Below are 15841 nucleotides of genomic sequence, written 5' to 3'. Positions count from 1 at the left end.
AGATCACAGTGACATCTGGATTGCTGGTGTCACTTATTTTATAGGATCCTGGGATGCTGTTTACAAAGGATTAAAATTGGCGTGGGACATGGGATTTAGAAAAGTGATGTTAGAAACTGATGCTCAACAACTGGTTCAATTAAGAGGAAGAAAGGACAACAACTCGCTAAACAGCATCTTGCTACTGCAAATCCATGACCTTTTAACGCTTCATTGGCAGGTGGAGATTCAGCGCATTTCCAGGGAACGAATCAAGTGGCCGACTTTCTTGCAAAAGAGGGTCTCAGTAATTCTCCCCTCTCGAGTTCTTGTCCACGGTATGGGATTTGACTCCCTTTAGCTTTTGGTTTTTTAGTTGGGCTTAGCCCTCTCTCTTGTAACAATAAAAACAAAACAAAAAAAAAGGAAATAACTCATTTTCCCTTCATGCCCTCCACCTTTCATTTTTTATATTATAGTAGCAATGCTGAATAATATATAATTCATTAATTTATTTCTGTCATATCCAATTTCAAAATAAAAAAAGAAAAAAAAAAGAATTATCCATTTTTTCCCTGAAAAATAACTTTTTTTAATGTAGTAAAATATATTTATCAAATGATTTGATTTTAAATTATTTGATTACATTAATGTTAAATACGGACGAGAAGAATTTAACAAACAGAACATGCATTTCTAGTGGTCCAGAGGGAACAAAATCCGGTGTTTTTCAACAATCCTTTTAGTCGCTATACTTCCCGCGACATGTATGTGACTATTTTCTCATTTGTGTAAAAAGCTCCAGAGGTTTACTATTTCCACCACCAGTTCCGTAAGCACCAAACCCACTTCCCTGGCTCGTAAATGCCCCAAACCCACCCGATGCAGCTCCTGCAAATCCACCGCCACCAGCAGAGCTGGTACCAGAGGAAGCATTACCGGCAAATCCACCAAAAGCAGAAGCAGCTCCTGAAAAGCCACCACCAGCAGATGCAACACCAGCAAACCCTCCACCTGTTGAAGCTATGCCTGCAAAACCCCCAGCAGCTGTTGAAGCACTTGAAAAGCCACCAGCTGAGCTAGTGACTCCAAATCCACCGCCAAAACCGCTAGAAGCAGCAAAACCACTCCCTCGTAATCCATTACCAAGCTGTCTTGATTGTCCAAAACTACCTAGAACTGATCCCAGTGCCTGCTGCCCTGATCCTACTTGTGCAGGCTGGCCAAACACACTTTGAGATGTTGCAGAAACAGATGTCCCTGCACTGAAGCCACCAGAGAATGCCCCTGAATTTGTTGACTGGGCTGGTGCAGAAGACTGTGAGCTTGGGAAGGTAAAAGATGGAGGTCGAAATAACTCTCCATTAGGAACAGAAAACGCAATTGGAGGAGTCGGTGGGGCAGGGCTAATCCCAAAGCCACCAAAGCTTCTGGGTTCAGCAGTGTTACTCGTCTCAGGAGCCTCTTCCTCCATCTCATCCTCATCTGTGATTGTAGCATCTAAATTTGCAGTCTTCCCAATAGTAACACTAGAAGAAGGGAAAGTTGAAAACTGCATAGGTGCATCAGCACGCTGTTCTGGCTGAGAAACTGACATATAGCTTGATACAGAACATGTAACATCGTTTGTGGACTGTGCACTTGAAGGACTGCATTTTTCAGAAGCTTCAGGCACTGACTGAGTTTCATTGTTCGCACGCTCATTCAACTGTGTGTTCAAATCCTTAGTTGTCTCCGAATCAGTCTTTGAACTGGATATCAAAACTTGTTGAACCTCCGATTTAGGTGCCTCCAGGTTTGAATTCAAGGAAGGTGGATAAGGACATGATGGCACCACATATTCGGGGGCTTGATTAGAGTAAGGAGCTGAAGCTGAAGATGTTGAGTTGACTTGATTTGTGTTTGAACTAGTGAAAGATCTACTCAAGTCCACTGAGACTGACGCAGCAGGCACTGTTGCTAATGAGATGGATGACGAAGGAGAAGTTAATGGTGTTTTGATGGTCGGAGATGAAGTACCGCATGAACCACTAAATGAAGGCACTGCTAAAATTCTTTCACCAGGATGGCTTTTGTCGACATTGAATTGGGTAGACTTTCCCAAAAAAGGCGATGCTAGAGGAATGGTTGACGAGGCTGAGAACACAGAGTCCTGCATTCTCCGAGATTCAGAATTTACAGCATTTGAAGACTTGTTTTCTATTTTACAACCAGTAAACGTGTTCGCTTTACCAGCAGAAACAGACATTTCGCTGGATTTACTCAGCATAGAAGTTATCTCTGAGGGTGGATAGTTAGATAGCGATGAATTTTGAGGAATTTTCATCTGCAAGATAGGCTTATTCTCACTATCTGAGATTGAATTGAACTTCCCAACAATAGCATTGTACCTTTTGGCAGTCGAATTTTGATTTTCATTCAAGTGATGATGCATTATCGCAGGTGACAAATGGGATACAGGTCTTGATGAAACCATTGAAACATTGTTTCTCAGCAACATAGTATACTTGGGCTCTGAAATTTGGGTAGATGCGGGGAGGCTGTTAGTTGATATGAATGCCTTTGTGTGTTCTGACACAGCTTCAGGGTGAGCAACTTGAATGCCTGCAACCAGTATTTGTAAGGTAAGATCAGTATTCACAAAAAATTAATTCATACACATAATTCAGGCCAGCAATTAGGCGAGATCACCTCTCTGTTCAGATGCAGTGGATATAGTTAAGGAGACTCTGGAATCCGTTTGATGCGGAGATCTTTTTGGCAAAGCAAGGTCAATATTTTCTTTATCCATTGAAAAGAAAGATCTATTGATATCTGGTTTCTTGACATCTTGCAGCAGCATTCTTCTGACAGTGGTTTTAGGAGGCTCAGAACAGGTCCAACTCTGTCCCAAGTTTAGTAATACTCAGAAATTATAACATTAGTGAAACCAAGTATCAACCAAAACCATGCATCAGTTGAGTTAAACATTTCATAAAAAAACAATTTGGCAATCTGCAATGCGCACCATGAAGCTTCGGTACCCTAAGTTCTGCTCTACAGGTATCACATCAGGTACATATCTGGTCTAGTTATGGCTCGGGTACATTCCAATACATATGCAGAGGAAAAAACCTCTATGATAATGCCGAATGGAAGATAAAAAATGCTAACAAAGCTGTATAAATATTTACAATAAAAGTAAGGCATTCCCTCACTTAAAGATATGCTAGGACACAAAATAAATGGATCTGCCTACAGGTCTTTGGCATTTCACCAGGTAAGAGATGCAGCGAAGAAAATATATTGACAAAATCATCGTCAAGCAGCAAAATGGAGGAGCTTAAACCAATGAACACTTAAGTTGCAAGAAAATAATACCTGATCAAGAGAGTCTCTTCTCCTCCTAGACATTTCTGGTTCACAGCCCTTAAAAGCATTGGCTTGATTTTTCTTAGAATGATCTTTATCAGTTGCCAAATTAGAGAGCTGTAAATTCTTGCTTGAAGGAGTATTTATAACATTTTTCATGTCTGTAGAGCCAAACGAAGGTTGATATGGAATTCCTATTGTTTCAAACAACTCCTTCACGGTCTTCTGTTCCTCAGACGGGGACTTTATATTCAATGAAGCCATTTGTTTTGAGAGTGATTCTGAAAGATTCTCTGCAGCTACGAGTTGTGAATTCATTGCATTATGTACACTACACAATGACTGAATGTTTCTGGAAAGGGGAAAAAGATCCAGTTCAGTAAAATACTGCTCAATGTTATTTTTAGTAACAAGCCAAGAAATATATGTTCTTTTTTTATTAGCGCACAAGAACTCTGATCCACAACATAGATGAGAGACGTTCTTCTCAAAATTCAGTGGAAAGCATGAAAGAGTAGAGCCATGAAACCACACTTGTCCATAACAGCCATATCACAATGAAATATCTTTGCAGCCATAAAACGCTGAAATATCTTTGAACAGCCTTTGCTCCAACGAAATACACTAAGCTCCTTGAAAACAAAAGTTCCTCAAGATGGTCGCATCTTAAAGATTAAAATTCTGGCTGGGCTGTTATGTACAAGACAGGAGCTGAAACAAGGGCTGAAAAAATAGGTCGCTGAAAAAACCTAACAACCACAGAAAACCCTCCTCATCTTCTCAGCCACCCAAACTAGAAGACTGAAGAACGCCAAGAAATAATAAAGAATAAAAGGAGAAATACACTCTCCTCCATCTCTAATTAGTTACTTAACGAAAAATAAAACTTAAAAACAATAGATTGATCCACCGCTCTTCAATCGAAATTACAAGATGATGTCAAGCGGACTAAGTTGCACATTTTCCCATTATGTTCAGTCCAAGAGTTACAATTTATTTTACCTTGAAGATCTATATCTATTCTGAATAGTTGCATGATCTACATGTGTTCCACTGTATTCACTGAATGTATTGAGTTCAAGGACATTGAAATGCCTCTCCAATTCAATTAACTGATTGGTCAAATCCTGAAACAAGGTAGACATTAACTGTTAAATCCTAGTCACAGAAATCTTTGATCTGTCATATTACTTACAACACCTGATTCAGACTCTGTATATGCTGCTGCTTCAGCTCAAGTTCTGAATTCAACTTCTGCCGATTCCACAGGTCCCAATATTGGCTATCAGAAGCTTGCTTAAAAATCCCTTCCATGTACATCTTTCTTGCCACAACTGTCATATGATAAGATCAACTTTACGCCAGAAATAAAGATCCAGAAAGGAAAAAAGTAAGGGCATACGTAGGCCAATGTATCACCATAAGCTAAGCATCATATTATTTGATTGTTCATAATTCAATGGTCCTACTAGCAGAGCTTGAAAACGGCCGAAAGCTTTTGTGGATTACTCAATCATGTGTTTTGCTGATCAGCATAAACTGATATACGTAATGCTGAGGCACCAAGTCTGCCTTATCAGTCCCGAAAATATAGGGAGAATCATTATGGAGAAAAAACCAGATAGAGTCCAACAAATCAGGAACTATCAAACAAGGCCAAAAAAAGAAGTAGATAACTGCTGAAGAACCAAATAAACAAAGGAAGCATATAAAATCAGCATTGAAGGGAGCACATCCAGGATGTCACATGATTTCAGAGTAAGAATGTGAGAGGAGAAAATTTGGAGGAAGGGTAACAAAAACCTTTCAAAAATTACACACAAATATACCAAGTTTTGATATTTTGCTCCCACTACCACTATGATTTTGACCTCTCAAACACACTATTCAGACCGAACTTGAATACATTCAGCTAGTCTGCTCCTAGCCAGTTGCTTTTATTTTACTCACCAGACAATCACAAATGTTTAACCTCTGCAAATGCGACATTCTTTGAAAAATCCATTATTCTTCACCCACTACAGAACATCAGCCTAAGAGATTCTTCTGCTTCCCTGCATTACTTACTCCAGCCAATTCTCCTTTCACTTCCACTCCACTTCTTCAAACCTATCATCATTGTCCTCGTACCTCACCTCCTCATGTAGGCTCTGCTAAAGTAGCTAATGACTTGCACTCTGCTCCAGTACCAGCTCCAACCTCAGTCCTTCCTTCTATTGAAAGTCCTCCCATTGCTCTTTGAAGGCGTTCAAAGAATGTCTTCCTAGTGGAAGAAAGCCTTTCACCAGCTTTTTGCTCAGGAGGAGTTTGGAAAGACTCATTCACTTCCTAAATCACTTTATGAACTAAAACACTTTGTTTCTGGTCTGGAAAGTTTTGCTTAATTGTTCAGAAGTTTTAGATGGTTCAAACATATGTACTTGATAGTTTATTCAGACAGCATCGTAATTACAGGCAATGATCAAGAAGGCACTGTTCAACTTAAACAACACTTGCTCTCTTCTTTCCAAACTAAAGAATTGAGAAAAATCAGACATGTACCAGGAATTTGCTCAATGTCGCACCAAGCTGCTATATCTCAAGTAAATAAGCTTTAGACATATTGAGCGAGATACATATGCTAGTTTGCAAATCAGTTGATGTTGATCTGAATGTCAAACCAAAAGACAAGAGGAGCCTCTCACAGGTCCTAAAAGATACCAGAGACTACTAGGAAAACTTCATTACCAAACAAATACTCGGGCAGACATCTCATTTATTGAGTGTAGTTGGCCAATTCACTGTCCTGCACCTGCTTTTGCTATATTATGTTGCACTTACTTTTACTTCTTGTATATGTATATAACCAACCATGTATAGAAAAAGATTAGATCAATAAAACATTCAGACCCTCCATTTTTTTTTTTAGTAAACCCTCCAATTTTGACAATACAAGATAATACGTGGAAAAAATAAAACAAAAAGATTAGATTGTGATCTCCAACATGATTGTAGTTTAGGCTTTAAGTTTTGTACTTTTGGCAGCTTTATTTTCATTGTTTGTTTCTGATGGGTTCCAAGATAGGTAGAGAGAGGAGGAAAATCTTTACTAAATATGTAATTAGAATCTGACATTATAAATTAATAAAGATGGAAGAAAAACTCTATTAGAATATGAGCAAGGATCTTAAACTCATGCCACTAATAAAGCCCTATTAGGCAGCTACTAATATCCTTTCCTTCCTATGTTATCCCTTTATCATTACGCATATCATTCATCTAAATCATTCTCATAGGATTCTTACAAACTTAACTCATCACTGTTGGGTATAGGGATAATTTTGAGATATGGGGTGTGAACCATGTCAGTGTGGGTATTTGTGGTATTTTCCATTTGACAGTTAAGGAGAGAGGGCTATACGTTATTGGAAAGGGCATGGTAAATATGGTGAGTGAATTTGGAGAGTTCCTCTGCTTCTCGAATGCATAGAGTAGTGAGTGTTTTCTCTGTTTAGCTTTGCCTCCGTTAGACCTACACTGTCTTTGTGGAGGAGTATTCTGTGATTGAATAATACATATTTCAAAGCCGTGATTCCATCAAAGGTATCAAAGCCGTACAATCCATGGGAATTTGGCTACACTTACTCCTGCTGCAATAGAGCCTGGAGAAGTTCTCAAGGCGTCTAGACGACACAGCGCAACGATTGAAGAGGGTGAAAGAAGAATTTTGTGAGATGCGAACAAAGTTTAGAGATAGAGAACCAAGAGATGACACCTGTTGAGGCAAAGCTACATGGCCTTCATAAGCTTCCAAGTCTGTTAGCTAGATGGTGTGGGAGACATTTTGTGGAACCATTTTAGTGCACTAAGAGGCAATACTATTTGAGCTGACTTTCGTACATGCTGGATTTTACTCACATACCATGAGGAAAAACAAGTTGATTTCACTCAGATGAAGTTAAGGAAGTTCATGTTGAGGTTGAGTCATCGAAGGCTCTGAAATCTCAAGTGGACAAAACTGAATCAGATTCTGAGATCATTGCATTGTGGCTAAGGATGCCATAGTGGCCAACTATGCTGCTGCAAATATAAACCAGAGGAACTAATGAAGTTGGCTGACATATATGGACTACCAGAAGCTAAAAGAGAGGGGCACTGACCTCTGTTTTTTCATGTTCTCAACGGTAGACAAGGCTAACAAAAGCTGCAATGGCAACCAACTCATATGGTTGGTGGATTGGATTCGCAAGCATCTTAGCTGTGATGGAGGTGGACAACAGCAAGGGCAAATCGGTCAATGTATTTAGCAATTGGATGGTCAATTGGTCATGGACATTGTCGGCATCTATAGTGTCCTTGGTTTTGGACCATACATACTTATCTCCAAACATCGAAGTCATTGCAGTGGGATTATGTAGTCTTTTCATTTTTCCTTTGGAAAAGAACAAAAAAGATTTTAGGCTCCATATTTTATAAAATTTGAGACAAGTTTTGTTGTTAATGATTCGTATGTAATATGATTTTCATTTTACCTAGCAATTTTCCTAAATTTAATTGGAGAGGTAACTTAACCAGGCCTCCTTATGGTGCGAAGATGGCCCGAATAATCACCCACCCTGCACAACCTATTAACCAACACCCTGCGCAACCTATTAACCAATGAACGGAGATGTTAAGTACCGAAGAAACGAAGCAATTTTCCTTCAACCTTTATTTAGCAATGTCGGCAACACGCATCTTGGAACTAGTTCAAGCTGCAAATACATGAGCAGAGGTCACTTGTCTCCCTCTTAACACAACCCTTGGAGCTCTGTTTGGTACCCTACACTAATATGTTTGATTTCTCTGGTATGGATTTACCCCTATACGGTCCATGTAAATCTAAGATTAGGGATGGGGGAGTGCTTCTGCCTGTTCATAATGAATATATACAAACAAGAAGAGATTAGAGTATTGGCGGGGCATATGAGGGTGAATAAGCCGAGGCTAACTGAACATTCCAATTTTCCTGGAGCAGAAGCAACAAATTGGACGGGCTTGCTCAAGCTTTTTGGTTTTGTTTTGTTGTGGTATTTTGTTGCCCAATTCCTCAAATTTGTATGCTCATTGTGGTGAGTATCTTATAGTGACTCAAGCTGCGAAAGAAGGGAAGCTTTCCATTGATAAGGACTTCATTGGCATGTCTAATCTATACACTGACATAATGGGAAGGGCAAACAAAGATGGCATGCCCAAAGCATCTAGTCTCTCTAGTATTGATTCAATATGGCTGTTTAGGATTTTCATATTTTTAGGAGAATATACAGGACATGATCAGATTTTTGGGATGAAAACTCTGGACTCCATTTTTCTTTTGGGTCAACTTGAGGACAAGGTGGTTCTTCATGGCCGGGGTAACGTTGGGTATAGGGATAATATTGAGATCAGGAGAGTGAACCATGTGAGCGTGAGTATTTGTGGTATTTTCCATTTGACAGTTAGGAAGAGAGAGAGCTATATAACAGGGGGTCTCATTATTGGAAAGGGCATGGTAAATGTGGTGAGTGAATTGGGAGTTCCTGTGCCTCTAAAATGCATAGGGTACTGAGTGTTTTCTCTGTTTAGCTTTGCCTCCATTAGACCTACACTCTATGGAGGAGTATTTTGTGATTGAATAATACATCTTTCAGAGCTGTGATTCCATCAATCACCTTCAGTATATGAGAAACAATAAGTTTCTTAGATAAAAGATAGAATGCAATAAAGAAACTATCCTATTCAGAAATACCTTGTATGGTCTTATCAAGAAGAGAATGGACCTCCCCAAGTTGTTCAATGACTTGGCACTGCAAAGAGACAAGTCATAATTCAAATCAGTTTTTTCTTATAAAAGAGAGAGGAAAAAAACAACAGAAAGAATGCGTAAATAAACTACACAGATACAACTAGGAAACACTAATGCACTTGGGACGTGTTCCTTAATGATTTACAAAGGAATTGTAATGCTCTTTTCAGCTATCATTCGTTCATGCCAAGAGCTTCATTTTTGCCAGCCCTCTGTTCTAGTATTTCTCACTCCTCTGAGTACGAGAAAAAAATCTATTAAATAAAACAGAAGCCCAGGGACTGTTACACTGCCAAAGTCTCCTCAACCCCAAAAAAAGGGGGGCAGGGGATCAGCAAAATAAAATAGACATCGTCCTAATCATATTGTTCAGAGGATTTTTTAAAACATACATATTCTTATTGTTTCATCTAGCAAGCACTTCATCAACTCAAATCACAGCAGCCAATAGCAGCTGGAAACAAGTACTTATCACTCATTTATTCTAGGGACAGAAAACTTACAGAGGTGAAATCTCAAAATAATACGATAACAAAAATTGCTAATCTTCAAATATACTGTCCAGCATCTCAGCTGCTACTCATTACCATTGCTTTAGAACTGGCTTAATAAGTGGCAAGTAATCAATTAATGTGGTCGCAACGACATCATAAAGGTCTTACTAATCACCAGAATGAATGAACTAAGATGGTTTAAATAACAAGACCATCACTAAAGTTCAATCAGAAATGGTAAAGTCATATACACTAAGCCTTGAAAAATGAAAAGGGAATATAGTGAACAAAGAAAAATTACCATCCATATTTTGCTATTCTCTGACAGAGTGCCCATGCCTTGCTCCAATCGCTCAACTGGACTAACAAGTGACCTGGTGCAAGTATCTGTAAAGCCACCAGCCTCTTCTATTGACCTCAATAGCAGATCCAGCTCTATAGTCATCTCATGAATCTGAGCAGTAGATAGACGGATTAGGCAACATGATAAGTAATTAATTACAGGAAAAATAAATGGCCAATGAATATTCATGAAATCAATGTACTGACCAAGGGGAAAAGAAATACTAGAAGACATAACATTCATACAGGTTAACTAGAATGAGGAGGCAGACTAAGGAATTCAGGATGATACAGTTCTATTGAAGGCATACTCCTTCAAGTTCTACCATATAATGTCTACATGAGAATTATGAATATTTTAAGAAGTAATACATTGCCAAACTGCTTTGACAGGTTCAGTTCAGAAGTCGATATCCCAAGCGTAGAAGCTCTGTGATGCTCTTTGCCACGAAATTTATGAATGGAAGGTTTCTCAACTGCACTATTTTCATTCAATGGAAGTTGTGGGGCACAAAAGGAGAGCATTTCCAAATTTCCTGCTCCTTTTGAAGCTTTTTGTCCCTCATTCTGAACCGATCTACTGGTGTAATTGACAGCATGTAACAAGCTATCTGTATCCAGAACATCAAAAGGCTTGGAACCACGTCTTGGATGATCTTTTACAACGTTAATATTTACATCGCCTGTACAATATATATTTGGATTTTAGAAGCACAGATCTGAAGATTACCCAGTGTTAAAAAATGAAGAAACAACAGCATTTCATTATGTGAAATTTTCACCTGCTGATTGGCGAGAAGAAGATATCTGTGAGTGCCTTGAATTATTTTTGTTAAACAATTCATTAGTCATCTGAGTACTTTCTTGTAAGTTGTTATGACTGGGCAAGACAGAAGGAGTAGGACTTGTCACTCTAAAAGAATCACTGCCACATTCAAGTCCTCTAATTTTTTGGGTTTCAATCCTGCTTCGTTGCTCTAGAGAAGCACTTGATGAAAATTGACCTAGCTTAGTGTTATGCTCCTGTGACATGCATGTATTCTGACCATTAGATTCTTGATTCAGATTTACATTTGGAAGCATTTGCCGCTCATCAGGCTTAAGAGACTGTACGTTTGCCAATGATTTCACTTCTTGGCTCTTCGTGATATCTTCATCAAGTGTTTCTTGACAAGGATCTGCAAATTGCCTGAGTTTTAAATTCCCAGACACCTCTGAAGCCTGCATACAATTTTCATACAAGTTTGATCAACCCCTGGTGGAATGATTCATTTCATATCTAGGAAATTAAGACCCAAATGAACCTGCTCTAATTTTTGTTTCTGCAATCCATGAATAAGAGTAGAACATTCCTCCACAGGAAGCTTTGAAGAGGCATCCTTTTCCTCGTCAGGCACCACAGAAACCACCTCAGCAGAAGCTTCACTCTCTGCAATACTAAAGACAAGGCAAACACAACCTATTGAGTAACCAAAACTACATGGACAAAATAAAGAATCTCGGATCACTGGAACTCCTAATATGCAACTTCTGTTCCCATTCAAAGTAATTAATCATGCGTCCAAGAAAATGGAAGTACATGCGAACAACAAAAGCTGATACCTGGCAACATTGAACATGACAAGCCTTCCATCTAAGGTAAGACATATGAGAACACAACATGGTGTGAGCTCAGTCCTTTCTTCCGTACCAAGTTGAATGCCAACTTTCTGATAGATTGAAACATTATCAATGCATAGCCCCAAGACCAAATTATCATCACCGTTTTCTGGAGGGGGGAAATTGACATGTCAATTTACATTAAAAAAGCCCAAGAAAATATTAACCTTAATCCAAGATATAGCCCTGGAAATAGTCTGAAAGGATCAAGATGCTACATAGTTGACATAAAGTAACACTAGTCTCATGATCAAAACCAGAAGATAATTCCATATTTAATTGAAATGTTAACTTACATTAAAAAAGCCAAAGAAAACATTAATCTTAATCCAAGATATAGCCCTGGAAAGAGTCTGAAAGGATCAGGAGCTACATAGTTGACATAGATTAACACTAGTCTCACGATCAAAACCAGAAGATAATTCTATATTTAATTGAATTAATGAAGTATACAGAACCAAATAAGCTTGCAGCAGAATACCCAAGCTGGCAACGCAAAACAAGAGGAGCAAAATAATGAAGAAATCTAGGAATATAGGAGCTTGAACAAACAACTCCTGCAATCTGGATAATAAGATTGAAAAACAGAAAAATAACAACTGTTACGGGATACGGCCCAAAATTCCACATCTCATGGTCCTCCATTCCTCCTCAAGCTCAAGAGTAACGTTCAGAATTCTCAACTTGCTACTTAGTTCCGCAAATTTTGTTCCTGACAAAGCTTTAGTGAGCAGGTCTATATCTTACATGCTGGTAGGCTTGCAAGCCAAATCAATTAAACTTGAGTCGATCCTGTCTTTTATTAAGTAACAATCTATTTTAACATGCTTGGCTCTATCTTGGCGGATGCGATTCTTACCAATGCCTGTAGTTGCACACTATCAACCCACAACTACATTGTTGGCGATGCACCAAGCTTCATTTCTGTTAACAATCCCTTCATCCATGTTCCTTCACAAATTTTCAAAGCCAAGCTTGATATTTAGATTCTACACTACTTCTAGCTACAACTAGCTGTTTCTTGTTCCAAGTAACAAAATTTCCCCAGACAAATGTACAATACCTCGCTGTATGCCTTCTATCTATAACTGAACCAATCCAATCAGCATGAAGGAACACTTCAACACCTCCTGATCTTTCCTTCTCAAAGAACAATCCCTTGGTGTCATTTAGAGGCATCTGAGAATTCTGATTATTGCTTCCATGGGCTCCTCTTGGGGCTTAATCATAAACGGAATTATTATACTCACTGGGAAGCTAATATCAAGATTTATGAGATAAACATATTAGATTCTTTACTAGCATCTCATATCTTCTGGCTTGTGTTTTGGTCGATTGTTGGCATAGATTAACTCATGAATGTACTTGTGACAAATATTAAGTATGTGTTGTGCAATGTGGTACCCGAATCTATACAGCACTTGTTTTTTGAGTGTACCTGTATGGGGGAAGTTTTGAAATGATGTTGAACTGATTGCAAGTGAGGAAATTTTCTCACAGGTTTAATAGATGGACAACTATGATTTTATTCATTTGGAAGCATAGCTGGCTTTAAAAGATTACTGATGTTTGCTTTCTGCTCAGTGGACTGACAGTAATGCTAGGAGCTTTAGATACGTAAAAAAAATTACCTGATAGTATCTTTCAGCAAATTTGAATGGAGATTCAATAGGAGAGTGCAAGGTTGCTGTCATGGAAAGATTTCTCCTGCTAAGAAAAATTGTTCTCGATTTGTGCAGAATTTTTGTAGAGATGAACGAACTTTGTTTGGTTTAAATGTGCATTTGGTTATGGTCTTTATGGGAGTAGATAGGGACATGAAGCCTCAACTGAAAGTGGCATGACTATGATCTAGTTCTCCTTAAAACTCTTATGTATATGGTTTGGCGATTAGCATGTTTCTTAGAGTTTGCTTTATAATAGTAATAATTTGAAAAAAGAAAAAAAAAAATCTGCTCCAACTTAATGGGGAGTGTCAACAATATCTTATACATAACTGTATATTTTGTAATTAATATAGAAGCATATCTCTAAATATGATTGAAGGAAGGCAATATCAACACCACTTCTAAGCATAGTAGCAAAAGAACTCAAGAAAATTGATTGAGCATATTTAATAATGACTTATGCTGAAGAAAATGCATAGTGCCTTCTCAAATAGGCAATAACATACCTTGAAGCTCAATTCTTGGAACCCAATTGTCACGATCAATATCAACAACCACAGCTTCACTCTTATCATCATCTGCAGACCAACCAAGCAACATAATGTGCTGATCCGTATTTTTCCTGTTAGCATTGATTGCAAGCTGGCTGCAGGTATTGATAAAATTAAAAAAAATTCATTAGTCCAAGATTGCAGAAAGCAAAAATACTTAACTGTGAACCCAATGATGACTGATGAGCAGTGAACACACTTTAAAGGAGGAAGTCAACTTTTATTGATGAAATGAATTAAACCATTTTTTAAAATTTGTAACTATTCAAAAGGCAAAAATTCATGACTAAGAAGAATATTAGGAATAAAGTCACTAATACGGAAAACCATTGATTTGATGAAATTTTGTAGCTATGCGACCATTGGGTAGATTAGTGTAGAAATAACTCGTTCAACAATAGATAAAGAGCATAGGCATAACAAAGATTTATACTTTGATGGTGATTCTGCAACCAATTTGTTGAGTTCTAAATTTGCATATGATTTTAGCACAAGTTCCCAAACAAAGGAATATCATGAGGCACATTTTGAAGTTGGTTCTATTTGTTAACTGTTAATGGCTAATAAAGAGGGTAACCCTTGCAAGAAATACTTTTAAAACAACACAAATGCATACGCTCAATTTTTTTAATCTAATTGAGTGTGAAGTTCCTCAAAAGAGGAAAGTAAGCAAGGGAGTCATGCAATTCTAGACGCAGCAAGTATATCTTCAAGCTCTGAAAAGCACCTAACCACATTTTGGGGTAGCCAACTCTTATCCATCAAAACGTTAAAGTTCTCAGGGATAATTTCTCACACTGTAGATTTACTTGTGCATCCTTAGGTCTTCAATACTAGATAACCTGTTGGTGTTGGAAATAAGCCTTGAAAGATTAAAGTCCCACGTCTAAAAGTGATTAAAATGATTAGAGACATCTAAGATTGTGGCAATTCAAATCAAGTAACTTAAGCTATCTTGGCAAAACGGACAAGACAAAGTACCAGCTCATTTGGGTACTGGATATATAGTGGTGATGGACTAAGCTTCACTTCATTAGGATTCAAACAGGGGGGAAAAAAAATTAATATGGTATTGCAGCAAAAGGTGCCAAACTGCAGTAAGATTTGAGACCACAAAAAGAAAATTTTGCTGGACCTAGGGCTGCAAGCCCATATAAAACAACAACCAAACCTTATCCCATTAGGTGGAGTCAGCTGCATGAATCGCACAATGCCATTGAGCTCTATCAAAGACCCAATCTTTGGATATATTGTTAATTAAAAGTTCTCGCTCAATAACTTCAATAAGTGTTCCTTTTGGTCTTCCTCTGCCCCTTTTTAGAAGGCCCTATATTGTTTGATCAACCATTTTCACCGGCACTTCCAAAGGCCTTCTTTGAACGTGACCAAACCATCTGAAATGATTTTCTATCATTTTCTCTCCAATAGTAGCCACTCCAACTTTTCCGCGTACAAGTTCGTTACAAATCCTATCTTTTCTTATATGACCATACATCCATCTCAACATTCTCATCTCAACTACTCCTACTTTATACTCAAGCTGTCTCTTTAAAGCCCAATATTCACTACCATATAACAGTGTGGTAAAACTTTCTCTTAACCTTATTAGAATAATGCCAAAAAAATGGAAGTTGCGACTTGCAGCCTAAGGCTCAAAGAACACAACCCTAGGCAAATTGAATCGGATTGAGCATATGAAAGCTAGACACTAAAGAAATGATGAGCTAGTCAATGACATTTCCAAATTTAAGGAAAGAACGAGCAATGAAGAATAAGACCCAAGGGCTAAGTAAAGTGATAGCTAGACTCCCAAAAAAAAGTGAGCCAAGACCAATCACATCCGAGAAGTGTTAGAGATAAGCCTTGAAAGAGAGAAATTCACATCTAAAAGTAATAAGAAAAACGAAAGGCAAATAACAACGAGGCAATCTTAATTGCATCACTTAAGATATTTTTTTTTTTTTAATTCCCAATGGAAAATAGCTTAGGCAAGTT

The 15841-nt window shown here is 38.1% G+C and overlaps 1 protein-coding gene across 2 annotated transcripts in view; it reads right to left on the bottom strand.

The window, feature by feature from the left end:
* Positions 1-589: 589 nt before the first annotated feature.
* Positions 590-15841, bottom strand: part of LOC114752241 (nuclear pore complex protein NUP214) — a 32383-nt gene continuing 17131 nt past the window's right edge. Inside the window, exons 8-20 of one of the 2 annotated variants that reach the window (XM_028940966.1) lie at positions 13802-13941; positions 11572-11737; positions 11274-11406; positions 11083-11190; positions 10752-10992; positions 10342-10652; positions 9929-10081; positions 9077-9134; positions 4531-4664; positions 4333-4457; positions 3340-3682; positions 2671-2863; positions 590-2583 (exon numbers count right to left, since the gene is read on the bottom strand). In XM_028940966.1, coding sequence (XP_028796799.1) covers positions 755-2583; positions 2671-2863; positions 3340-3682; positions 4333-4457; positions 4531-4664; positions 9077-9134; positions 9929-10081; positions 10342-10652; positions 10752-10992; positions 11083-11190; positions 11274-11406; positions 11572-11737; positions 13802-13941 — 3934 coding nt within the window. In that variant the 3' untranslated portion in view covers positions 590-754. Of the gene's footprint in view, positions 2584-2670; positions 2864-3339; positions 3683-4332; positions 4458-4530; positions 4665-9076; positions 9135-9928; positions 10082-10341; positions 10653-10751; positions 11191-11273; positions 11407-11571; positions 11738-13801; positions 13942-15841 lie in introns of both variants that reach the window. The other variant, XM_028940965.1, reaches the window with a different exon arrangement.

The sequence above is a fragment of the Neltuma alba genome, unplaced genomic scaffold, assembly GCF_004799145.2.
Source record: "Neltuma alba isolate B1F8T4 unplaced genomic scaffold, ASM479914v2 tig00007294_pilon, whole genome shotgun sequence".
In the NCBI taxonomy this organism is placed as follows: domain Eukaryota; kingdom Viridiplantae; phylum Streptophyta; class Magnoliopsida; order Fabales; family Fabaceae; genus Neltuma; species Neltuma alba.
Note: the sequence above shows the minus strand (reverse complement) of the source record. Positions and strands in the feature narration are given on the sequence as shown.